General features: G+C 47.6%; 3 protein-coding genes across 3 annotated transcripts in view; 1 reads left to right on the forward strand and 2 right to left on the reverse strand.

The window, feature by feature from the left end:
* Positions 1–27881, forward strand: part of LOC143986898 (uncharacterized) — a 1277526-nt gene that overhangs the window by 540730 nt on the left and 708915 nt on the right. The window lies entirely within an intron of this gene.
* Positions 1–27881, reverse strand: part of LOC143989990 (uncharacterized) — a 184351-nt gene that overhangs the window by 121742 nt on the left and 34728 nt on the right. Inside the window, exons 4-8 of the mRNA XM_077490231.1 lie at positions 23903–24000; positions 23592–23813; positions 23305–23511; positions 23077–23215; positions 15374–16602 (exon numbers count right to left, since the gene is read on the reverse strand). Coding sequence (XP_077346357.1) covers positions 15374–16602; positions 23077–23215; positions 23305–23511; positions 23592–23813; positions 23903–24000 — 1895 coding nt within the window. The remainder of the gene's footprint in view (positions 1–15373; positions 16603–23076; positions 23216–23304; positions 23512–23591; positions 23814–23902; positions 24001–27881) is intronic.
* LOC143989688 (uncharacterized) overlaps positions 1–27881 on the reverse strand; it is a 162172-nt gene that overhangs the window by 31150 nt on the left and 103141 nt on the right. The window lies entirely within an intron of this gene.

A 27881-nucleotide genomic window follows, 5' to 3' on the forward strand; every position in this document is an offset into this window, starting at 1 on the left:
CTCGATTTGCTATCAGGTGCTCGATAAGTTGTTGTTGTGCAGCCATGGACTGTTCATGTCGTCTATTGACCTCTGTCTGAGCCTGCTGTTGTGCAGCCATGGACTGTTCATGTCGTCTATTGGCCTCTGTCTGAGCCTGCTGTTGTTGCAAACTCACTTGCATAAACTGCTTCAGCATCTCCTCCATGTTGCTGGACTGTTCTTGGAGTGTAGTTGCAGCTTTCACCCAGGACATCAGCAGCTGTAGCCAAGTCTGTCCACACCGTTGCCCGCTACCTCCACCAATTGTAAGGGATCTTCCCGGGGTAGGGTGTGTTTGGACACAGTTCACAGCATACTTGGAATTTATAAAGCAGATCTTGGCGTTTATTCGTGGTACAAACAGTCCAGCAAACAAAATATACAGCAACACCGTGCTTTCTAAGTACAACAAAAATAAAAGTCCTAGCCCGGCTGGGCGCTTACTAACAGGTTCTGCTCACCTATCTGACACTTACAAACACAGCGTCTTTCGCCTGGATATCGCAGGGTGAGTTTTAGCTCCAGCAGTGGCTGTGCTTGCAGCTTCCTTCAACACACAGATTGTTCATTCCCTGGCTGAGAGCAATCACCTGCAGACCCTGCAGTGCCTTTAGCTTCCCAGGCTAATTAGGATCAAAGCTCACCTGATCCCAAACCCAGAACTGGATCGGGGGATGTGGAATGACAGGTCCCTCTACCAAACCTACCTGCCATTCCATATAAACCCAGGCCCGGCAAAATTAAATAACAACTCAGCAGCATATCGCTGCTGAGAAACTGATCCATCCTGGATTTACCATCTCACACTGTGTAGCAACCTAGGTGAGATGTACACCCCCTCGATCACTTCTCCAGTGACATGTCTACAAATGTTATATCTGGTTCCTGCAATATGGTTGAAAATCATTGAGAAACATGGCATGGGTAGCCCTCCCTGCCCATTACCAGCCTATTTGGGTCTTGTACGCATATTAAGGTGAACACCGTACCCATATTAAAAAAAGGAAATGCGTGTGGCCCCCAGGCCCTATATACTCAGAACAGCAGTATACAGGCGGTGCAAACAAGACAGGGACTGTACTGTGTAGGTTTGTTGTGTTAAGTTGAATCTGTTTGTCATTTTCAACTGGTACATTTTTAAAGTGTAGCTCCAGTCAAAAAAACGATTTTTAAGCTTTTTGGAAAACATAGGGAAGGGTTATCACCCCTGTATAATTTGTTTTGTCGTCCATCTTTTTTCATCTCACTTGCTGCTGTCTCCTTGCGTTTGCAAGTAGGAGATGTTTGTAAGTTGGATGTTTCAAAGTAGGGGCCTGCCCTATATTATAGCAGTATGTACTGGGTACAGAGCACGCAGACAGCACGCACTATCTCCTAACACTACTGACTGCAATCTCTATTATTAACCACTTGACCACTGGGCACTTAAACACCCTTAATAACCAGACCAATTTTCAGCTTTCGGTGCCCTCACATTTTGAATGACAATTACTCAGTCATGCAACACTGGACCTATAGGAAATGTTTGTCCTTTTTTCACACAAATTGAGCTTTCTTTTGGTGGTATTTAATCACCGCTGGGTTTTTTATTTTTTGTGCTATAAAAGAAAAAAGACCGAAAATTCTGCGAAAAAATGAATTTTTCTTTGTTTCTGTTATAAAATTTAGCAGATTAGTCATTTTTTCTTCATAAATTTTGGCCAAAATTCATACTACTACATATCTTTGGTAAAAATAAGTACAAATTGGTGGATATTATTTGGTCTTTGTGAAAGTTATAGAGTCCACAAGCTATGGTGCCAATATCTGAAAACTGATCACACCTGAAGTACTGACGGCCTATTTCCTTTTTTTTTTTTTCCACAAAATTGTCATATTATCAGGTTATTTCACACACACAGCATATGCATACCACAAATTACACCCCAAAACACATTCTGCTATTACTCCCGAGTACGGCGATACCACATGTGTGAGACTTTTACACAGCGTGGCCACATACAGAGGCCCAACATGCAGGGAGCGCCATCAGGCGTTCTGGAGCACCCAGGCCAATTCTGACATTTCTCTCCTACATGTAAAAATCAACATTTATTTGCTAGAAAATTACAGAGAACCCCAAAACATTATATATATATATATATTTTTTTTTTAGCAAAGACCCTGGAGAATACAATGGTGGTCGTTGCAAATTTTTATCTCACACGGTATTTGCACAGCAATTTTTCAAACGTGTTTTTTGGGGGGAAAAAACTGTTTTGTGCTTAAAAAACAAACAAAAAAAACAGTAAAGTTAGCCCAATGTTTGCATAAAGTGAAAGATGAAGTTATGCTGAGTAAATAGATATCAAACATGTCACTCTTCAAAATTGCACATGCCCGTGGAATGGCGCCAAACGTCGCTACTTAAAAAATCCCCATAGGCGACGCTTTAAATTTTTTTTTACTGGTTACATGTTTTGAGTTGCAGAGGAGGTCTAGGACTAGAATTATTGCTCTCGCTCTAACATTCTCGGCGATACCTCACATGTGGGGCACATGCGAGCACATGGGGACATGGGCGCTTTAATTTTTATTTTATTTTTTTATTGTTCATTTTACTTTATTTATTTTAGTTTGACATTTTTTTCCCCAAAAATATATTTTTGATCACTTTTATTCCTATTACAAGAAATGTAAACATCCCTTGTAATAGGAATATGGGGTGACAGGTCCTCTTTACAGTGAAATCTGGGGGGTCAATATGACCCCCACATCTCACCTCTAGGCTGGGAAGCCTAAAATAAAAAATAAAAAAAAGATTCTGGCTTTGATCGTACTGGCGAGTTGGTAGAAGCACCGGAGGGCGGTGAGGGGTGGGGGGCGTCTATGGCTGGGTATTTCAGGGTATCACCGAGTATGGCTGGGTATCTCTGAGTATGGCTGGGTATGGCAATTTATGGCAGGGTATTACAGAGTATTGGCGGGGTACTACAGAGTAATGCAGAGTATTGGGGGGTACTACAGAGTAATGGCAGGGTACTGCAGAGTATTGGGGGTACTGCAGAGTAATGGTGGGTACTGCAGAGTATTGGGGGGTACTGCAGAGTAATGGGGGTTACTGCAGAGTAATGGGGGTTACTGCAGAGTAATGGGGGGCACTACAGAGTAATGGCAGGGTACTGCAGAGTAATGGGGGTACTGCACTGCAGAGTAATGGCAGGGTACTGCAGAGTAATGGCGGGGTACTGCACTGCAGAGTAATGGCGGGGTACTGCAGAGTAATGGCGGGGTACTGCAGAGTAATGGCAGGGTACTGCAGAGTATGCACTGGTATTGCAGAGTATTGGCAGGGAATTGAGGGGTTAAATTCGGTGAGCAGCGATGTGGGCACTGCAGATGCAGCCCACATCACTGCTGACACCGATCTCTTTCCCCTCCGCTGTACCGATCGGTACAGAGAGGGGAGGGAGGAACCGGCGTCATAACATGACGCCGGTTTGTTTCCAAGTGATCACTCCGTCATTTGATGGAGCAATCACGTGGTAAACGGCCTCTCAGAGTTAAACAACCGCCCTGAAGCCGTTAATCGGCAATGGGCAGTTGTTAAGTGGTTAAAGCTAGATCACTAGCTATATAGGTGAGGTGAATATAGTGGTGTATACTGCAGTCAGGGCACAGACAACAACCACTACACAGCAGCAAGATAGGAAATCAGCCAAAAACGATTGGTGTGTACTGTGTTGAAGGTACACAGAACACCCACTGCTTCAGATGCTAAGTAACACACTACACGAGGCCGCCTCAAAGGCGGCCTTATATAGTGTGGGGCGTGCACTACACAGCCTGAGCTATGATTGGCCACAGGCAGGATGCCTGTGGCCAATCATGGCTCTCCTCGCTGCCGGCGCTGCGATTGGCCAAGCATGCAGGGTCACAGTGCATGCTTGGCCAATCATGGGGCAGCAATGCACTGCGCCACCGCAGTGCATTGTGGTCCGCGCACGCGTCACTCGAATTTTGACGCGAACGGCCCAAACGTTCGGAATTCGCCGAACGGCCGAACAGCCAATGTTCGAGTCGAACGTACGTTCGACTCGAACACGAAGCTCATCCCTATTCGCGAACCGGAACGTTCGCGGCGGGCCCCATTGACTTCAATGGGAGGTGAACTTTCGCAAACCTACAGGTCAAATTTGCAGCCACAAAATTAATAGCTGTGCAAACATAGTCCCACCACATGGCCAATGACATAACACATGTATGAGGTGAATCTGGGATCGACAACTACAAGCATTCTTTTTTTATATGGGAAATTGTTGTGACAATTCAGGACTGTGGAGCGCATGAAGGCAATGGAGGAGAGGGAAGGTCAGGGACCAGGGTAGGCAAAGAAGAGGGTGCAGGAGATGATCACCAGCAGCGTGACATACAGCAATGACACCTGCACCATGATAGAGTCATCTGACAACAGCACCGTGATAGAGAGCACTGACATCAGCAGCGTGACATAAAGCACTAACACCAGCACCATGATATACAGCACTGACAGCAGCACCGTGATAGAGAGCACTGACATCAGCAGCGTGACATACAGCAATGACACCTGCACCGTGATAGAGTCATCTGACAACAGCACCGTCATAGAGAGCACTGACATCAACAGCGTGACATAAAGCACTAACACCAGCACCGTGAAATGCAGCACTGACAGCAGCACCGTGATAGAGAGCACTGACATCAGCAGCGTGATATACAGCAATGACACCTGCACCGCGATAGAGTCATCTGACAACAGCACCGTGATAGAGAGCACTGACATCAGCAGCGTGACATAAATCACTAACACCAGCACCGTGATATACAGCACTGACAGCAGCACCGTGATAAAGAGTACTGACACCTGCACCGTAAGCAGCCCTAGTTGGAAGTCAGCATAGCACAGGGATGGTGGGAGCCCCTCATAATGAGCATAGCAGAGGGATGGTGGGATCCCCTCATAATGAGCATAGCACAGGGATGGTGGGAGCCCCTCATAATGAGCACAGCACAGGGATGGTGGGAGCCCCTCATAATAAGCAGCCCCAGGAGGATGTCAGCATAGCACAGGGATGGTGGGAGCCCCTCATAATAAGCAGCCCCAGTAGAAATATGACACCGCTCAACCTCTTCAAAGAGGAGGGTACGGGCATATAGTACGGTGTGCTTTTTTTGGACAAGGAATTGAGCCAAATGAAGAAAGAAGGTCTCTGTGCTCGATTAAAAAAATTGTTTATAGACATATACATGGTCTACTGGTCACATGTGTTGAATTCCTCCGAGATCCATGCCTCATTCATTTTTAGAAATGTGAGGTAGTTAACACTGTCGTGAGCTAGGCGAGTACGCTTATCGGTCACGATCCCCCTGCTGCGCTGAACGTCCTTTCGGACAGGACACTGGATGAGGGGCAAGCCAACAGTTCGATTACAAATTGGGCAAGCTCTGGCCAGAGGTCAAGCCTGCCCACCCAGTAGTCCAGGGGTTCATCACTCCTCAGAGCGTCCACATCGGCCATGAACCCGATGTAGTCGGACACCTGACGGTCTAGGCGTTCCCTGATGCTGGATCCGGATGACACCTGTCGATGGGTCGGCTGAAAGAATGACCTCATATCCGAAGTCACCAACACATCTTCAAAACGGCCTCTTCTTGCAGGCGCTGTTGGATTGGTACCCGCAACTCCTTCTCTGGGAGTGGGAATTGCTCCTATGCCAGCGCACGCAAAAGCAGAATGCAGCATTTCTCGAAGCAAGGCCTGGAAGTGCTGCATTCTGACAGCCCTCTGTGAGGGCGGTAACATTTCTGCCATTTTGTGTTTGTACCGGGGGTCTAAGTACGTTGCCACCCAGTACTGGTCCTTGACCCTTATGCTTTTTATACGGGGGTCCCTATTAAAACACTGGAGCATGAAGGCCCCCATTTGCACTAAACTGGAAGCGGTGTGGTGGCCTGGCTCCTGCTCATCATCCAGGATAATGTCGTCCTCTTCATTCTCCACTCCCCATCCACGCACAACAGGGATCCCAGAAAGGTTTAAAGCATGCTCTTCTTGCTCCTCCTCATCCGCCCCGGCACCATCCTCCTCTGACTCCTCTTCAGACTCCTGTTGTTGACTTATCTCAGATAGAGTAGCCCCCCCTGGGAATTCATCCAGCATTGCGACTTCCTCATCTTCCCGCTCCTGCTCCTCCACAGCTTGATCAATGACACGACGCAATGCACGCTCCATAAAGAAGGCATAAGGTACCATGTCACTGATGGCGCCATGGCTGCGACTGACCAGTTTGGTGATCTCCTCAAATGGGCGCAGAAGTCTGCATGCATCGCGCATGAGCAGCCACTGGCGCTGTGAAAAAAAACCCAGCTCCACAGAACCTGTTCTGCCACAGAGTTCATACAGGTAGACGTTAACTGCACGTTTCTACTGGAGCAGCCTATCAAGCATATAGAAGGTTGAGTTCCATCGTATCGGGCAATCGCAAATAAGACGTCTGATTGGCAGATTGTGTCGCCACTGAATGTCAGCAAAGCGAGCCATGGCCGTGTAAGATCTTCTGAAATGGGCCGAGATTTTCCTTGCCTGCCGCAAGATGTCCTGGACCCCAGGGTATTTGACAAGGAATCGCTGCACGACCAAGTTTAAGACGTGTGCCATGCATGGCACGTGCGTGATTTTGCCCTGTTTCAATGCGCTAAGCAGATTGGCACCGTTGTCACACACCACTTTACCAACTGTCAAATTGAGCGGTGTTAGGCACTGATCTGCCTGTGAACGCAAAGCTGAAAGGAGTGCCGGGCAAGTGTGGCTCTTGGCTTCCAGGCACAACAGACGCAGCACGGCATGGCAACATCTCACCTGGCATGTCGAATAGGTTCTGGGGAGCTTGGGCGGCGCAGCGGAAGAGACGCTAGCAGCGGAAAAGGAGGAGTCAGCCGAGGAGGATGGAGTAGGAGGAGGAGGAGAAGAAGAGTCAGGCCTGCATGCAATCCGTGGCGGTAAAACCAAATCTGCACGGGTGCCACGGGTTACATGCTTGAAGGCCGTCAAAAGGTTCACCCAGTGGGCAGTAAAAGTGATATACCTTCCCTGCCTGTGTTTGCTAGACCACGCGTCTGTGGTCAGATGTATCTTGGCACCAACACTGTGTGCCAGAGATACATTCACTTGCCGCTGAACATGGCCATATAGCTCTGGGATGCCCTTCTGTGAGAAATACTTCCTTCCTGGGACCTTCCATTGTGGTGTTCCAATGGCCACAAATTTGCGAAAGGCCTCCGAGTCCACTAGTTTATATGGCAGTAGTTGGCAGGCTATCAGTTCTGACCAGCCAGCCGTCAACCGTTGGGCAAGAGGGTTATCCGGCGTCATCATTTTTTTACGCTCGAACATTAGGACCACGGAAGCCTGCCTTTTTGCAGAAAAACGTGAGCTTGGCGTGATGGAAGGTGGAGTGGAGGACAATTGTGAGGAGAGAAGAGAAGGAGAAGTAGAATACGAGGCTGGACGGTGAGAGCCTGCAGTGTGGCTTTGTGTGTTCCCTTGCTCCCACTGGGCTTGGTGATGGCTGCTCATGTGCCTTCTTAAGGCGGTCGTCCCTAGGTGAGTGTTGGGCTTACCGCAACTAATGCGTTGACTGCAAAGATTGCAGATGGCAACGCTATTGTCAGCAGCGGACACGTTAAAAAAAGCCCACACTGCGGAGCCATGTGCCGGTGTCCTGGGAGCGCCAGATGTGACCGTACATGGTCGATGACTCGCTCCTGATACATTTGCAGTCTGCTTTGTCCCTCCTGTGCAATGTAAGTTATTCCTGCTTCTCCTCCCTATCTGCTGGTCCATATCTCCCTCTGAACTCCCCTCCTCTTCCTCTCTTGTGGGCACCCACGTGACATCACTAGACACGTCATCATCGATGTCACCTTCCCCACCGCTATAAGTAGAGATCTCGGAGTAGGCAGCAACACCGGGGACCAACCTCCTCCTTGGGCTGATCTGGGTACTGTCGTCAGACTGCTGAGTAGCGGTTGTTGCTATCTCCTCTTCCTGATCCAATGCCAAGAGTGGCTGCGCATCAGAAATGGCCTCTTGATATGGATCGGAAAATAATTCCTGTGACTCAAGCGGAAGGTATGTGGTGGTGGTGGTGTTGTTGGTGGTAGTGTCTTTGGGGGTGCACATAGCAGAGAGTGAAGAAGAGGGTGCAGATCGAGAGGATGAGGAGGGTGCAGAAGAGTAAGGCTGAGTGAGCCACTCAACCAAGTCTGGTGCGTCCTTTAAAGTAATTGAACGCACCTTCTGCAACTTCCCACTTTGGCTCAAGCCTGTTGCTCCTGCCCTACCCCTACCACCCCTGCGGAAGGGCCTGCCTCTTCCTCTGCCTGTCATTTTTTAAATGACCCTGTGACAAAACTCTCAGTCCCTATACCGATGAAGGACTGCTGCAGTATAGGGCAGCAGTCAGTCAGCACTAGTGCACCTCAACCCTATGTATTGTGGACCTATACCAGTCCTTATAGAATGGCAGACTGTACCTCACTCAACCCTATGTACTGTAGTACCCTATACCTTACCAGTCCTTATATAGACCTTTGTGGAACAAGTAGGTTGTGTGTGAGTGATTAGCAGACTGTACGTCAGTCCCTATACCGATGAAGGACTGCTGCAGTATAGGGCAGCGGTCAGTCAGCAGTAGTGCACCTCAACCCTATGTATTGTGGACCTATACCAGTCCTTATAGAATGGCAGACTGTACCTCACTCATCCCTATGTACTGTAGTACCCTATACCTTACCAGTCCTTATAAGGACCTTTGTGGAACAAGTAGGTTGTGAATGATTAGCAGGCTGTACGTCAGTCCCTATACTGATAAAGGACTGCTGCAGTATAGGGCAGCGGTCAGCAGTAGTGCACCTCAACCCTATGTATTGTGGACCTATACCAGTCCTTATAGAATAGCAGACTGTACCTCACTCAACCCTATGTACTGTAGCACGCTACACCAGGTTACCAGTCTTTATAAGGACCTTTGTGGAACAAGTAGGTTGTGTGTGACTGATTAGCAGACTGTACGTCAGTCCCTATACTGATGAAGGACTGCTGCAGTATAGGGCAGCAGTCAGCAGTAGTGCACCTCAACCCTATGTATAGACCTAATATAGTAACAGCTACTGATTAAACTGACCCTCACTGCCTCACACACTGCTTCCTGCCTGTCCCTATATAAACTGACAAAACAGAGGCTGCTGGAACAATAACTGGTTACTGGAATAGCACTTTTGTGGACCTGATAGTAACAGCTAATGATTAAACTGACTCTCCCTGCAGCACACACCATCCTGTCCCTTTCTCTAAACTGACAAAAGACACTCAGGCTGCTGCAAAAATCAGTAGCACAGCAAACCTATATACACCTAACACCTATACCAGTCCTGAAAATAACTTTTGTGTACCAAATAGCTAGCGATTTGGGTCACTGCAATCTCTCCCTGCTCCACACAGCAACCTCTCCCTAGAGTGACAGAAGAAAGAATGTAAAATGGCCACCGGATCGGGTCTATTTATAAGTTAGGGGGAATGTCCAAGTGTCCATGTGCTGTAATGTCTCAATTGGCTGTCCTGTACCCCATGATGGATGTGTCATCATAGGTAAAAGTTCTTTTTCACAGAAAACACGGAAGTCCACCGGGCGAACGGCGGCAATAGTCCGCCGATCGGGCAAATCGCGAACAACCGAAATTCGCCACGAAACAACCGCCGGGCGAACCGTTCGGCCATCACTAATCTGCAATCTCTGACCATCTATTGTATCATGTCTGCAGTGTCTGGCCATCTATTGTATCATGCCTGCAGTCTCTGACTATCTCCTGTATCATGTCTGCAGTCTCTGACCATCTCTTGTAGTATGTCTGGTGGCTCTTTCTAACAGACTCTCTAAAAGAGGCCCTCTCTGTGTAGATTAGAGAAACCCCTCCTCTAGGTCCCATTAGAGTACTCTGCATCTCTTTTTGTATTTTGTTTATTGTTAAGAGATCATGGGAGGATCCCAGGGTAGCGAACACTCCTTAGGGGAGCATCTCTGTGTTTGAGTCCTTGCCATAGAAACATTTGTAAAGGGGAGGAGTTCTAACGCCAGGGGTAGTTGTTTCAGGGAATATTCAAATGCCTCCTGGGGGGTGCTAATTTTAACACCTATTTGCCTATTATCCAAGAAAATGGTCAGTTTTTATTTTGCTTCCATTGATTCTGACGGGATTTGGGATTAAAAGGCCTTTCAGACTTAGTTTGGATTTCAAAGGGGATGCCACAGAAACTCATACCAGCCCCTGTAAAAAACAAGAAAAAAGTATGGGGTCCCCACAAAATCCATCCTAGGCCCATATCTAAGCCTGCACCCTGCCTGGCCATGAAAGGGGAGGACATGCATGCACTTCCCCCACCTCCTGAATCATACCAGGCCACATGTCCTCCACATGGGGAAAGTATCTTGCCATGTTCATTCACTCCTAGTTGGAAAGTTGAATGTCCAATGAGCTCATATCAGGTAACATGACAAATCTGTACAACATAAGGCACCGTGAAATGTATATCTATATGCAGAAAGGAGGGGAGATATTGGAACTCTAATGCCGCGTACACACGACCGGACTTTTCGACGGACTTGGTCCGGCGGACAATCCAACGGACTTTGTAGCTGAGGTCCGCCGGACTTTCAAACAAACAGACTTGGCCACACACGATCACTCCAATAGTCTGACAGATTCGCGTGATGACGTAGAATAAGGAAGTTCATAGCCAGTAGCCAATAGCCAATAGCTGCCCTAGCGTCGGTTTTAGTCCGTCGGACTAGCACACAGACGAACGGATTGTCTGCTAGAAGCTGAGTCCAGCGGACAAATTTGAAGCCAGTCTTATTTCTAGGCCCGCCGGACTTTTGGGAAGAAAAAGTCATCTGGAGCCCACGCGCAATCGAATTGTCCGACGGACTCTGGTCCGCCGGAAAGTCTGATTGTGCGTACGTGGCATAATTCATGTTCACCTGGAAATAATCCAAAGGAAAAAATCCATCCAAACCGTGAGATTGGTCAGAGACTAATTGGTATCATTCTGGGCATTGCCAGACTAGGTCTTGGTTGCAGAGTGAAGGGTGATGCTGCTCATATTATACGTAACCCTCATCTACAGCATGGACATTTTCTTCAGCTTCTTTTGAAACATGGTGAGACAAGAAAGACAGCAGGATGTTGGAGGATCTGTCAGTGTGGAAATGGACAGTACGTGGGATGATGACACTGGAAGAACAATGCGTCTTCATTCTATGATATGTCAATGAGAGAACGGTACAGAAAGATGACCATATTTTCAAAATAAAATTTGGGAACACCCTACTGACCATGTGCATTTTTATTGGAGTTAGGGCAGCTGCAGAGCAGGCGGCAGGGATAATAGTGGCCCGTGAAGTACACTACACAAAATGCTGGTTGTGGCCAAAATGTGCTAACAGTGGGAGGGGCTTAAAGAGGTATAGTTTTATAACACCCGAGCCTGCTTTGCTCTGTTCAGGAGTACATAACACAGAGTGTAGAGGCCAAAAGTAAGTAAAGCACAGAGTGACCCCCAAAAAGAAAATCCTCCCTGCAAATCCAATCACCAATCTCCATTACAAAACCACCCCCAGCACAAATTCCCTTTCCCTGAATTGTATTGTTGTGGAAAATTTTATGAAGATGTACTTTAATGTATTGTCATAAGTCTCCCTGTATTCGTTCTCCCCTATCCTGCTCCAAAGAGCTGACTGGGGCAGACTGACGCTGGTTGAGGTCCGTTAGGTAGTGGATAACTTCCTGTTTGGAGAGAGAGGTGTTTGCGGAGTGAGGACATGTCTGCCAGCGAAGGGCCCCTGTGCGATGCACGGAACGATCGTCTGGGGGGATTTGTTCACCCTGCAGACACATTTATCAGTTTTAGTGGATGTGTGCATTTGTCACCCCTGTATGCCTGATCAACATATTTAGGGTGCCATGACGTACACCTGTAGATAATCTCCCATCCACAAGGAACTGTAGTCATTGGTTAATGAATCATTTAGTCGGTTTGCAAGTCTATTTGAATGTATACATGTCTGTGATTGGTTCTTTTGGAATACAAATGTCTGATTGGCTGTCTGTGAAGACACCAACTTCTTCTGTATTGTATTGCATTGTATTGTATTGCGTAACTAACCCTGTTGGAAGGGTTTCTGTATTGTCACATCCTGTATTGTTAAATCTTTATTTGGTCATTCACATCCTGTGTTGCTCCTCACAAGCTTTGTAGGAGGCGTTTAGCTGTTGGAGGCAAACCCTCCAGGTTGTGGCTTCCTGTTGATATGTAAATAAAAGTAGATGCTCAGCTCAGGGAACTCAAACATGCTGACCAAGATGAGGATGTAGGAATACTGGTGATGTCTGAATACTTGGATGAGTGGGTTGATAGCTAAGGTAAAGTATTATATCATAAAGACGGAAATGGGTGCTTATATTAGCACAATAGATGTGGCTGTGTGCTTCGCATACAGCCAAAATTCTAACACAGTATTCACCAGACCTTGGCATGGCATTGCTGGTGAGTCCCACAGCCCACCATCTGCTGGTGAGTTCCCTCCTCTTATCTCCAGTGGTACGCTCCTGTACAGATGCAGAAGGCGCCATAGACTCGCAGGACGGGGGGGAGTCTATGACATTAGATGAAAAATGGCACCTCACCAGCACCCTCATGCTCCTCTCTGCACGGGCAATCACCAACACGGTCATGTCCCAGGCTTCATTTAGAGGTGGCTGCCACCCCCCACATTAAAACACTGTGCACAGGGTAGCTGCTCCTCATGGATGCTCACCCACCCCCTTGTTCTGGCCCTGTACCCTAGTGTAGTGTTGACTCACTGGCTCCAGGCCCAGATGTGAACTGCAGGACACCATCATAAAGAAGAACAAGACGACCAACAATCCATATACTTACCTCCCGACAAAGAGTCTACACAAGCAGAAAGGAGAGGAGACAGGTAGACCATGTGATGTGACATCATCAATAACCCCGGACACAGCTGGGAGCAAACACACTCCTCCCCTCCCTGTTCCTGCTCAGGCCAATCACAGAAGGCACACCTGACCACTGCACTCTGGACCATTATTAAAACAGAAGTATTTTTTTTTGTCTTTAAAACAAACCTTATACTCCCCTAGGTGGATGTGGTATCAATCTGATGCTGCCTCTCCCCACCGCTGCCTCCGACGTTGAGAACTGAGAGATCAAACACTGCCTATTGCTCATTTCTCCCCTCCACTCTGAGCCGGGAATGGTGACTGTCAGTCACTGGCTCTCTGCTCTCCCCTCCAGCACTCACTGGAGTAAAAAGCTAGGGAAGGAGCAGCTGGCTCAGTCTCTTGCAGAGCAGCTGAGAGGCTGAGCCAGCTGCCAATCCAGACATGTGGATCTTTCCCCAGCCTGGACCGGCTGAGTGCCAGGGCTGGGCTCAGCCCTTCCTTCTCTGAGCTGCCCGCTCAGCTGTCGACTAATTGCCAACTCCTATCTCTCCACAGTGACTCAGCTGTTGATGATATCCTGCTCGTCAGTCCTGCCAACTTAAGCTGTCCATTCCAGAGGATCTCTGCCTTCGCCTTGGTCAACATCACAGAAACTATCTCCTGCATTCCTGTTCAAGACTTGCTTTGCTGACATCCCTTCTTTTCTGGCTCCAGATCCTGCTTGCTGTTCCACTAAATTGATCCCTGACTTCTGGCTTGGCTGACTATCCGTTTCCGGTTCCTGAACTCTGGCTATGTTTTGACTACATTTGTTCTTTTTACCTTTATTATTAAACAAGTGCAATTTAACTGTACTTCTGTCTCGGCCCGATTTCATGGTTTCTGACACTGAGTGACGTCTTTCACCCGCTGATGGCTAAAAACAGGTAACAGGAGTGCAGAACGAAGTTCACTTCTGTGATCCATAGGAGAAGTTCAGCCAAATAAGCTTTCTTCATACCTCTCCTTTAATAAACTGATGACCTGGGAAAGTGTGTCATCAATCACAACACTTTATTTTTTAAATTTGTTCAATAAACTTTTTATTATAATTTTACTTTTAACCAGATTGCAGTCATAGAATCGGGGGAATAGTAAAGGAAGAAATCCAATTGGTCAGGAAAATGACTTGCCTGGAATGTGGAGGTGGAGTCGTTATTGTGTACAATACAATACACAACCTATTACATTATTATAACAAAGTATTGTAGAAAAGATCACACCATAGAAAATGGGGGAAAGTAAAAAAAAAAACCCAGACATGAAGGTGACATTTGTGTACGAGGAACACCTTAACAATTACCACCATTTTATTCTCCAGGACCAGGAATCCCTTCACACAGGAAAGGAGATGAGGCTGTCAATCAGCCGGAGGTGCTTCCTCTGTCACCTTCTTTCACTTGGTGTCAGGAAAACCTGTCAGAAGTGATACATGCAGAGGAAGGAGGCAGCAGACAAAAATGACACATAGTGCTCTTGACTGAAACAAGTACACACTATAGAGGGATATGCTTTGTTCATATTTAATGTCTGAGGTTTACAGACACTTAAATTAACTTATGTTCTTCAATGTCTACTGTACTGATAAGTGTATGAGAATGATCTCAGGTATTAGTATGAAGCCATGTCTGATGAAGGAAACCAAAGGGTCTATTTATAAATAAATATGTTGGACAACAGTGACACTCGTTCACCCAGCCATTAGAAATTCTGGCCATCATTTAACACGGTGATTTCCTATGATGATCAGCACCATCTAGTGGACCTAATGGGGTATTTTTCCTGAATCACCTCAATCAGCGAAAATTGCACAATACCGCATTAGGACCACTAGATGGAGCCAAAGAAAACACTGTATAAAATATAATATGACAAAAACTCATCAGTTTGGTGAATGCTGTTCACATTCGTTCAACTATTTTTCATTTAAATAGACCTCTAAGTGTTACTGAAATCTTACACCACAAAATGTACTCAGCCAATGAAAGGTAATGACTCCATTTTTATTTTTCTCCGGCTGTCAATAGCCAACATGGTACAACACTTCCTCCATGTCTTTGGTGATCTCTGATCTCCTTATGAACTGTTTCTTACATGATGAAGATCAGCCATGGAGTATATCTGAGGGGTATATCAGGGTTTGCTTCTTCCTCACATAAGACCTGTGATGTCCAGCAATATTCATATAGAAGACATTTCCCGCACTCAAGTCACTAATACACCTCAAGGGTTGTGTGAGATTCCTGATGTACAGGAAGACAGGACTTCAGGGAGGAACAATTCCCTCACTCAGGACAGGAATATGGCTTCTCCCCATGTGAGATCTCTGATGTCTGGAAAGATTGGACTTATCTGAAAAACATTTCCCACACTCAGAACAGGAATACGGCTTCTCCCCCGTGTGAGATCTCTGATGGGTGGAAAGAAGGGACTTTAGTGAAAAACACTTCCCACACTCAGGACAGGAATATGGCTTCTCCCCTGTGTGAGATCTCTGATGTGTGTAAAGACTGGACTTCACTGAAAAACATTTCCCGCACTCAGGACAGGAATACGGCTTTTCCCCCGTGTGAGATCTCTGATGTGTGTAAAGATGGGACTTCACTAAAAAACATTTTCCGCACTCAGGACAAGAATACGGCTTATTTCCTGTGTGAGATCTCTGATGTGTGTAAAAATTGGACTTGTCTGAAAAACATTTCCCACACTCGGGACAAAAATACGGCTTCTCCCCCGTGTGAGATCTCTGATGTGTGTAAAGATTGGACTTGTCTGAAAAACATTTCCCACACTCAGGACAGGAAAGTGACTTCTCCCCTGTGTGAAATCTCTGATGTCTGTAAAGACTGGACTTGCTGGAAAAACATTTCTCACACTCAGAACAGGAATACGGCTTCTCCCCCGTGTGAGATCTCTGATGTAATTGAAGATAGGACTTATGTGAAAAACATTTCCAGCACTCAGGACAGGAATACGGCTTCTCTCCTGCATGAGATCTCTGATGTGTGTAAAGATTGCACTTCTGTGAAAAACATTTCCCGCACTCAGCACAGGAAAATGGCTTCTCCCCTGTGTGAGATCTCTGATGTGTGTAAAGACTGTATTCCACTGAAAAACATTTCCCACACTCAGGACAGGAATACGGCTTCTCCCCTGTGTGAGTTCTTTTATGCCTATTAAGTTTGGATTTAGATTGGAAACACTTCCCGCACTCAGTACAGGAAAAGCTCTTCTCTGTTGGAAGGACGGCCCCTTCCCTCACAGTCTGAGGTTCCTCAGGATAAGAGGAATACGATGGTCTGGCACTGTCCCGCACAGTCGGAGGTTCCTCAGGATAAGAGGAATACGATGGTCCATCTACACTGTGTGGTGCCGGATGGACATTTGAGGTAGTCGGGTTTTCTCCTGGACTATACTGTGTGATGTCCTCATCTTCTACTTTACAGTCTGGAGACAAAGTGAGACAATCCTCTGAGGTTTTCCTCATCTCCCGTCCATCTACTAAAATAGAAATACAAAGATTATTACTAGACATGAGCTGATTGGTTCCCCTAAACCAGGACTCCGCCCACATCAGGCAGCTTTGTCTCTGAGGATCTTACAATTCCCCCTCAAGGTAACTAGTAAATGGCTCCTCTGATCTCCTACCAGATCATTTCTTTATTCATGGACCTTAGTCAGAGAGTGAGGAAACAACGAGAACTGTCTTTTATAGGAGTGACAGTGATGAGGGGATTATAGGACGAGTGTCGCCTCCCCCTCTATCACTCATTGCCATCTTCCCAACACAAGAAGTCCTGCACTTCCTTATTTAGTCCATGATTTAGTCATGAATAACAGCGGGGCTGAGCCCCACCAGAGGTCAGAGTGAGGATGGGGGAGAACAACCAAGATGAAGACTGGACTGATCCTGAAGACCCCCATCATTGGGTTATTGACTTCTCCCTCATTATCACTTTCTGTTTAAGGTTACAAAGTCTGAGGATGTTATCACATTATTATCAATGTGTAAAGGTCTGTGCTCCAATCACATCATCAGGTATAAAATATCCAGTTGGTACGAAATGGGTGCAAAATAAGTCAGGACTATGCAATGTACTACTTATTATATAAAAATACAAAAGTTAGGATTTTAAAGTATCAGAATGATGTAATGTACAACATAGAGTATATAGTGCAGGGGTCAGGAATATGTAATGTACAACATAGAGTATATAGTGCAGAGGTCAGGAGTATGTAATGTACAATATAAAGTATACAGTGTAAGGGTCAGGAGTCATAATATTGGTATTCAGTAATCGGCAGAAGATGAAATGTTTACATGAGACAAGTTTCAGAGGTCCCACACCGCTGCCTTCCATCTCCTGAGACTGCACTCAGTGACTTGGGTCTGAGACTATACAGACATATCCCTCCACCCGGCACAGCCAGCAGACAACAGAGCAAGTAATCCTGGGGGGATTCTTCTGTCAGAGATCTTGCCATACCCGGGTATGGGGCAGAAGACCCAAAGCACATACCCCAGGTGCCTAGGTCTATGGCAAAAAATAGGATTTTTGTACTCACCGTAAAATCCTTTTCTCTGAAGTTCATTGACGGACACAGCACCTTTAATCTTGACCTTAAGGTTATATTGCCACCTTCAGGAGAGGACTAGGCAGAACATGTAAAAACAGCATAACTGCACAGTACCGCCCAGGGGGTGGTCCTACTGGCTATAACCCCCTCATTCTGCTTCCAGCAGCTCAGTTCGTCAAAAAGCAGTACAAACATAAATAGGAGGGGAGGGTGATGTGTCCATCAATGGACTTCAGAGAAAATAATTTTACGGTGAGTACAAAAATCCTATTTTCTCTTTTGTTCATTGACGGACACATCACCTTTAATCTCGATCTTAGGGACATCCCCAAGCAGTCTCAAAAATGAGGGGTGGGAACAGCAAGAGAATAAACTCCACCCATAACAACCAGAAATCCTCAGCAGAGGAGTTGCAACCTTAAACAGTTGCCTGCAAAACCTTGCGGCCGAAGCAAGCATCCAAAAAAGCGCTCACATCAACCTTGTAAAATTTAGTGAAAGCGTGAACGGACAACCAGGTCCTCACCTTACACACCTGGGAAACGGACACTTGATGTCGGAAAGCCCAGGAGGCACCAATTGCCCTGGTAGAATGTGCCGTGATAGGAAAGGGGGGCGCTTGCCCCCTTATGGCATAAGCCTGAACCACAATTCTGTCTGATCCACCGAGAAATGGTGGCCGACGAGACCGCCAGGCCTTTCTTCAGACCAGCCACCAATACAAACAGCGAGTCTGACCTCCGGAAAGGAGCTGTAGCAGACAGATACACCCGCAGAGCCCAGACCACGTCCAGAGAATGCAAACCCACCTTTTTGGGGTGTGATGGCCGAGGACATAACGACGGAAGCACACAATGTCCTCATTTAGATGAAATGCCGAAAATACCTTTGGAAGAAATTAAGGCTGTGGGCGCAGCACCGCCTTATCCTTGTGGAGGATCAAGTAGGGAGACTTGCATGACAAGGCTGCAAACTCAGAAACCCTCCTGGCAGATAATAGCCACTCGAAAGGCTACTTTCTGAGAGTGTGTCAATAAGGGAATCTCCGTAATGTTTTCAAACGGCGGTTTCTGAAGCACCAGACTCAAATCACACGGGGGCACAGGTGGTCGAACCGGAGGGGCCACATGTCGAACCCCCTGAACAAATGTACTCACCAATGAATGAGTCGCCAAAGATCGCTGAAAAAAGACAGCCAAAGCCGATATCTGCCCCTTGATGGTGCTTAAAGCAAGTTTCTGATCCACTCCTCGCTGCAAAAACAGCAGGATTCTGGAAACTGAATAAGTATGCGGACGACACCCCATCTCCTCACACAAGGAGATGTAGGCCTTCTATGTACGATAATAAATCTTTGGAGAAAACATAAATTTATGTTTTCATATAAATAGGGATGGAGACCTGTGTACCGGATGGTCATGGTCTCATACAAAGTCCCAACCTTTTTCTCCTTTTATGCATCGCAAATCTTTGGAGAAGATGACTTCCGTGCCCTCAGTATAGTGGAGATTACTGAATTCGACAGTCCTCGGTCCCTTAGCACCTGGCTTTCAACAGCCATGTCATTAAAACCAGTGACGTTAAAGCAGGATGAAGTATCGTACCTTGCGTCAGAAGGTCCTCTTGCATCGGCAGCTGCTCAGGAACATCCGCCATCATTCATACTATGTTGGCGTACCAAGGACGTCGAGGCCAATCTGGGGCAATCAGAATCACCGGAATCCCCTCTGCCTCCACTCTGCATAGCAGACGTGGTAGAAGTTTGAGTGGGGGGGAAGGCATAAATCATCCGATAATGCCCCCATGTAGCCACCAATGCATCTGCCACGTCTGCCCGCGGATCTTTTCACCTGGCCACAAACCTCTGTACCTTCCGAGTGAGTCGAGAGGCCAAGAGATCCACATCTGGTGTGCCCCACCTTAGGCAAAGGAGCCGAAATACATCCGGATGCAGTGACAATTCCCCCTGGTCCAGCAGCTGATGACTTAGGTAGTCCGCCTGCCAGTTTTCTACGCCCCGAATGTACACGGCTGACAGAGCCGGCACACACCGCTCTGCCCACTGCAGGATGTGAGCGACCTCCAGTGCTGCAGCCAAAGTTCTTGTCCCTCCTTGATGGTTGACATACGTCACTGCCGTGGCGCTGTCTGACTGGATCCTGACCGGACGGCCCTGCAGCCTCTGTGATCATGTGAAGAGGCACCGCCTGATAGCTCGAAGCTCTAGCACATTGATCGGCAGATGGGATTCTTCTTGTGTCCAGCGACCCTGGGCCGACTCGTTGCCTTAGCAATGCCAGAATTGGAGCTGGCACCTTGGTGAAGACCCTTGGTGCCGACGCTAGGCCAAAAGGAAGAGCTACAAATTGATAGTGGTCATCCCGACCGCAAATCGTAGAAACCTCTGATGCCTGACGCATATGGGGACATGCAAGTATGCGTCCTTGATGTCCAAGGACGCCAGGAAATTCCCCCCCGATGGAGTGCAGCGACCACAGAGCAAACTGATTCCATCCTGAACCTTTGTACTTTCACAAAGCTGTTGAGGGCCTTGAGATCCAGGACCGGGCAGACACCCTTCCTTCTTTGGGACTACAAACAGAATGGAGTAGAATCCCTGAAACCTTTCCGGCGTTGGCACAGGTAATATCACCCCGCGCAGCAGCAGGTCCTGTACTGGGCTTCCCGACGAGCCGGAAGAAGATGAAGGTTGGAGGGGAAAAATCTGTTTGGCGGACAAGAAAGAAACTCTATCTTGTATCCCGATGAAACCAATTCGCAGACCCACTGGTTGGAAAGGAGGGAGGTCCACCGGGCTGCAAACTCCCAAAGGTGACCCCCCCACCCGAGAGTCGGGTGGGGGCAAACCTTCTTGCGGCAACAGATTTGCTCACAGGCTTGCAAAACCAGGGACGCTTTTATCCCCCAGCGGGCACCTTGTCGGTCTGGGAACGCTTACCTGCCGACCCGGGCGGACAAAAAATCTGCTTCTGAGCGGAAAAGGAGGGCCCTTGCCTACGGCGTGGCTCCTTACCCTTCCTGGACTGTGGGAGCAAAGTACTCTTTCCCCCAGTAACATTCTTAATAACGCCATCCAGCGAGTCTCCAAATAGCCTCTCCCCCTGGAAGGGCAAATCCGCCAGTGCTTATTTAGATGCCTGGACCACAGACCAGCATTTTAGCCAAATCAGGTGATGTAGCATCACAGCTGATACTGAGGCTCTAGAGAGCAAGGGGGCCGTATCTAAGGCCGCATCACAGACATACTTCAGGCCCTGCACCAACTGGTCTGCAAGTTCCACGCAGACTGGGGAAACTTGTTGCTTCTCCAACTGCGGTGCAACAATTTAGCACATTCAGTAAGCGTCTGTGACACCAAAGCCATGGCCAACAACTGCCCGCAATGCTGACCATAAACGTGGACTGGGCAACTGCCTCGGCCCTTCTGTAGGCAGGGTCCTTGAAAGGGGGAATTGTGGTTACCTTATTTAACCTGGGTACCGGGGGGGTCAACGACTTGAGGAGATGTCCATTTTTTCAGGAAACTCTCCTCAAAGGGGTAAAGAATGCACAATCAAAATAAGTTAGGTAGTGAAACACCTTAGCAGTGTGGGCCGGCTTGTGGGACCCAAAAGGGACTGACACCTCTGCAGATGCCCCATCTTTAGGGTATCCCGCACCGATGCGATAAGTGCTCCTACCAGCGCTATTTCCTGCGCTGATCCGGACACGGGGTCATCCTCACTGTCTGAACGGTCCTGGTCCGCATCCTCTGAAACATCAGAACAGGAGCCGCCTACTACAGTGGGGCCCAAGTCTGAATCAGAGCTTTCCCCAGAAGACGGTGGCAGGAGGGGGCATTTTTTTACAACCCTTGCGCCCGCACGCCGCTTCCACTCTGACAACAAAGGACTCCAGGACCGCCGACAGAGCGCCCATAGGCACCGCAGCTGCAGGGGAACCAGTTGCAATAACAAGGATGTCTGGGGAAGAAGAGCCAGATTCTGAAGCCATGCTGACTCACTCTCACCTGTCACCACTAGGGACCTAAGGCAAGCCACACAAAATGCCCACCCTTCTAGCTGCCACAGACTGAGGGGCCCACCACAGGACTCACCACCCTGACCCAGGTACTGGGCTTTGCTGCCGTCGTCCATTCTTCCCTGTGCCAGCCACGAGATGTTCTGTGTAAGTTTTGTGCTGTTCCAGAGTGAACCAGCCGCCCAGCGCTAGGGTAAAACAAACTGAGGCTACTAGAAAATGGCTGTCGGCTGCCTCAGCAACAATGTCTGAGAGCGCCGGGAAAATGGCTGCCGGACTTCCAGAAAATGGCGATTAAAAAACTGGCTGTGACTACAGGAAAATGGTTTGCGCGGTGGCCAGCTCACATACACAGAGATACCCCCAACACGGCCTACAACCAGGGAAAAAGACAAGTGGACCACCAACCGCCCATTGCAGCCCCCGGCCAGGTACATGCACGGCACCCCCTATGCCCAGTCACACAGTGGCCCATAGCATGGGGAGGAGGGAAAGGGACGGCAGAGAAGAAATAGAGTGTGAGAGACCCCCTAGTCGACCTCCCAGGGAATGCCCAGCTGCTCCATCCTGCCGAGACAGGTGGAACCATACTTACCCCTCCTGCAGGGACTGCTGGACGCACTCCACAGACAGACCCATCACCCGAGCAGTACGGGGTGGCTGTCGGCCACAGCACACTGTGACACGGACAGCAGAAGCCCGGTCATAGGTGTGCCCCGGAGCACATAGCTCACTGGCTACCCCGGACCAGCCGGGGCATGTCGTGGCCGACCTAGCACGTAGCTATGGTCTGCTCATCCTCGATGGCCAAGCTGGGAAGACTACAAGGATCTATATTATCCAGCCTGTCACCCAGCCCAGCTGTTGATTGTAGATCACAGGAATCAAAAAGCAGAAAAATGAAAAAATTCACATGACCAATGGTCCCCACCAGGAGCCAGGTCCTCCTCCTACACTAGGCAGAAAAAAACTGATCTGCCAGTAGGACCGTCCCCTGGGTGGTACTGTGCAGTTTTGATGTTTTTACATGTTCTGACGAGTCCTCTCCTGACGGTGGCAATATAACCCTAAGATCAAGATTAAAGGTGCTGTGTCCATCAATGAATCAAAGAGAAATGAACATTGTCCTGGCAGCTGGACCCCAGACTCTTCATAAATCCAGTCTAGATACATAAATTGTGTCGGCAGCACAGAGAAGGAAGATTATCGGAGAGAAATCCAGGAATACAGGACGGGGAACACAGCTCAGGAAAGTGACCAGGGGATTACAGGCTGATATCACCCAGTCCCCGCCCTACTCTAGACCAATCAGTGAGCAGTATGGGGGGAGGAATGTATTTAGTGTTAATGACCCACCTGTGCTGATCTCTGTAGGAGTGTCCTCCTCTATTAATGTCCCCGTTATTCTATCCTCCTCCATAGATTGCTGATCATCCCCCACATCAGTCTCCTCTTCTTCTTTCACTTCAACTTTGGACTCTCTCAGGTTTCCTCTCTGAATATATAATAAAAATTACCTCAATGGTAACAATGCAGATAATGTACAGATCCTAATGATACTATCAGTGATTGTTCCTCATCTACCTGATGATGGTGGGGGATGGTGTGACCTTCCTGTGTGGAATCCCGGGAATACAGAGGACGGGGACATCTCTCTGGTGGGTTCCTGGTATTTGGTGGCTCCATCATATCCTTGTGTCCTTCTGAAAACTCCTCCATCACTCCATACTCCTCATCCTCCTCTTTATACTCTTCTTTAACAACAATATTATAATCCCTGAGGATTCCACTCTGAAAGATATAATAAAACATTCATTGTAACAAACATGCTGTGTATAGATCAGAACTACCAATAATTGTCAATCATCTACCTGATGATGGTGGGGGATGGTGTGATCTTCCTGTGTGGAATCCCGGGAATACAGAGGATGGGGACATCTCTCTGGTGGGTTTCTGTAGCTGGATGACTCCACCATGGTGTCCTGGTACAGATCTTTGTGTTCTTTTAGAGACTCCTCCATCACCCCATCCTCATCATCCTCCTCTTTTATCTCTTCTTTAACTTCAACTTTAGAATCTCTCAGGTTTCCACTCTGAATATAGAATAAAAATGACATCAATGGTAACAATGCAGATAATGTACAGATCCTAATGATACTATCAGTGATTGTTCCTCATCTACCTGATGATGGTGAGGGATGGTGAGACCTTCCTGTGTGGAATCCCGGGAATACAGAGGACGGGGACATCTCTCTGGTGGGTTCCCATTACTGGATCCATCTGTAGGAAACACACACACTGACTGAATACATTGTTTCTATGTGTTTATCAGATGATGGGGGATCTAGGTGGAGCCTCCGTACTGCTCTCTCCTTTACAATAAAGTCTCCTCTTACCCGGTGATGTGAGGGGCGGCTGATTGTCCATCACGACGTCCTTGTAGAGATCCTTGTGTCCTTCTAAATACTCCCACTCCTCCATGGAGAAATAGACAGTGACATCCTGACACCTTATAGGAACCTGACACACACAATGATACAGTCACCATCCAGACACATCCCTTGTCTGTTACTGGATAATGTCCCAGAATTCCCAGAATCCTCCTCACCTCTCCTCCATCATCTCTCTGGTGACTTCTAGAATCTTCTTTGTATTTCTCTATTCTATCAGGGAGGGAGGTGGAGGCAATGTGATGTCATATGATCTCCAGACTTCACAGGAGGAAAACTCTAGATCTGAACACAAATAGTAAAATCAAATGATATTCCCAGAATCCTCTTTACCTCAACATTCAGGTCTCCATTTTATTAAAGCCCCACTTCAGGCTGAGGTATAATTTACCCACACAGGACCTCCATGCTCAACAGGTTAAAAGCTTGTTGCAGGCATTATGGGTTCATTACATACAATGCAGGAACAACAGACCCACTTTGCAAGTGAGGATACCAAGGTTCCGCCTACATCCTAAGAGCTTCAGTAAAAAAATAAATCAGATGGAGGGACATTGGGAGGAGGAGCTGTGAGGTCAGTGTGATGTCACAGGACATATAGACTCTGGATGGAGGGACATTGGGGGAGGAGCTGTGAGGTCATTGTGATGTCATAGGACATATAGACTCTGGATGGAGGGACATTTGGATGGGGAGATTTGAGGGGTCCTCTATATGAGGCTCCTGTACAAACCAAATCAGTGTTCCTGGGTGTGTCCTTCCTCTCCTAAACTGAAGAGTGAACTTTGACCTTTACCATACAGAAATCTGTCAGGAATATGTGAAAGTAAGCTCTGATGTGATCAGGTGACGTGCGGAGGAACGGAGTGTAAATAGCAGACAATTTTCTCCAGAGCTCCTAATGGTGGGGATGGATTTTGCTGAGTGCTGGTGCCATGTTTCCACCCCCCAGGGTCAATGCAGGTGTGAAGAAAAGCTCCCTGCACCACATATGGAGGAGAGATGAGGAGTAGATTGTCAGGGCTGGGCTCAGCTTTTCCTTCTCAAAGCTGGCTGCTCAGCTGTCGGCTAATTGCCAACTCCTATCTCTCTGCAGTGACTCACCTGTTGATGATATCCTGCTCGTCGGTCCTGCCTACTTAAGCCATCTATGCCTTTGCCTTGGTCACATCTCTAGAGACGCTCCCCTGTGTTCCTGTTAAAGACTTGCTTGGCTGACATTCCTTCTGGCTACAGATCCTGCTTGCTGTTCTACTATGCTGTTCTCTGGCTCCCTGACATTTTGGCTTGTCTGACTATCCTTCCGGTTCCTGAACTCTGGCTATGTTTTGACTATGTTTACCTTTTTTCTATTATTATTAAACTAGCGTAATTTAACTGTACTTCTGTCTCGATCAGATTCATGGTTCCTGACAGAGATCCAGGAATCAGGATAAAGGTCAGAGCAAGGAACAGGTGAGTGCATCCAAGAGATGAAGCCGGGGTCACTACACAGAAAATCAATCCAAGGAAACAACAGGCAGGACGAGGAATAGCAAGAAGGAGCTCAGAGACAAATGAGAATATTGCTCAGCCAATGGGAGATGATCTCAGCATGACTTACATAATGAAGGAGATGAGGGGGAGGGGAGGAAGTCACTTAAGGTGAAATTTGACAAATTTGCTTTGAATCTAGAAGTCAGCTAAAAAAAAAAAATTAGGTGACAGTTTTTATTAGTGTAACATGGGTTGTCAGCGCCCGGGGCAATGCAAGTCATTTGTGAGGTGCAGAATGGAGGACATGGGATGCAGGGTACCAGAGAATGGTGCAGGTCACTGCAGGACATGGGATACAGGAGAAGGGTGCAGTGTACAGAATGCCAGACATGTGGTGCAGAACACAGGGCATGGGGTCAGAACACGTGGTGCAAGTTACAGAACATGGGGTGCAGGACAAGTGGTGCAGAAGATGAAGTGCATGGTGCAGAATGCAGGACATGGGGTGAAGGGTAGGTTACCACAAGACATGGGGTCCAATCGCTTCATCACTGATCTCTGTATTCTGAGAGCGGAGGAGCGCCCCCCCATTGTCAGAATACAATAGTGCAGCGGGGAGGATTCCCCCATCCCCCTCCAATGTGTGGATGGGGGAATCCATTCAGTTTTTTCCTCTCATCCAGCTGGATGAACGATAAAACGGAACCATGTATGGCCAGATTTGGAAGGAAGATATATTCATCATTAGTGATGGGCTCCGGTGTGTTGGAAACCCCACATTCCCGCCAGAAAGCCGACACTGCACAGCGCTAATCACAGGCAGTGAGACATTTCCCAATCTGTGCACCTGGAGACCAGGAAATGTCTCACTGCCTGTGATTAGCGCTGTGCAGTGTCGGCTTCCTGGCAGGAATGTGGGGTTTCCAACACACCGGAGCCCATCACTATTCATCTTTAACTGATCCCCTGAAGGGGTTAATCTTCATATTTCCACACTATATATGTGTGTATCATCATCTGCTGGAGATAAAAGACATCACAGTGACTATGGAGGAAGAGGACGGACATGACGGGGGGTTACTGGGTGTAAATAGAAAATAAGATCTTATTACCTCCTCTGCTGCCTCTTCCAGCAACGTCTCCTTTGTACTTCCTCCCGACTCACCTCTCACCCGGAACTTCCTGTCTGTACATGACATCACTTCCTGCCTTCAATAGAGTTGGCCTGCGTTCCATCAAATTATGTTACCCCGTCAGAATGTGTAACGGAAGCGACGGTTTGTTGTCGCCATCTTGCTACACCCCACACTTGTCCATAGTAAGGATACAGTGAGAAGGGGGTGAGGGGACATCTTGTTACACCCTCTGGAATTTTGCATTTTAACAGTAAAGTGAGTTTATATAGTGAAATGCAGTATTTAGAACGCGTGTAAATGTTTAGATGTTGAATTGATAAAAGCAGGGAAATATCTGGTCCAGATTGTAGGCATCTAGAGATACTGCTCGCAACTGCTGGAGTATTGATAAGCCTTATTTTAAAGCGCGTTTGTGAGTATGTTTCTTGTTATATTTTAATAATAAATTTTATCTTTGGTAATGCACAAGGTCGGTGCGCCCTCCTGTTCTTTTTGTATGTTTCAGTTCTAGGGGTTAACATCAGGGGGCGATCAAAGGGTTAATTGTTCTCCTAGGGCAGTGATGGCGAACCTTGGCACCCCAGATGTTTTGGAACTACAATTCCCATGATGCTCAAATACACTGCAGAGTGCCAGAGCATCAGTTTCTAACTGTGTGGGGGAGGTGCTTCAACTGTGGGAAGACAGAGATCCGTGTTCCTGCTTGGCAGAAACACAGGCTCTCCTTCTGCCCCTCTGACAGAATGGTGATCTGCCTTGTTTACATAGGCAGACCGCCATTCTGTCTCTTCCCAGCGGGCATAGGGTCCGCTGATTGGCTCCCTCTGTCCAATCACAATGGGAGCTGGCCGCCTGTGGCACGCATGCAACGCCACAGGCCTATTGCACAAGAGATGTACCTGTATGTAATTTTGCGCAGTAGAGCCGCCACCCCGCAGTACATGTACATGAAGCGGTCGGTGGTTAAGAGGATAGACCAGTGTTTCTCAACTCCGGTCCTCAAGGCACCCCAACAGGTCACATTTTCAGGATTTCCCTCAGATGAAACAGCTGTGGTAATTACTAAGGCAGTGAAACTGATCAAATCACCTGTGCAAAA

The sequence above is a fragment of the Lithobates pipiens genome, unplaced genomic scaffold, assembly GCF_037356315.1.
Source record: "Lithobates pipiens isolate NorthernLeopardFrog02 unplaced genomic scaffold, aLitPip1_a1.2 Scaffold_18, whole genome shotgun sequence".
Classification (NCBI taxonomy): Eukaryota; Metazoa; Chordata; class Amphibia; order Anura; family Ranidae; genus Lithobates; species Lithobates pipiens.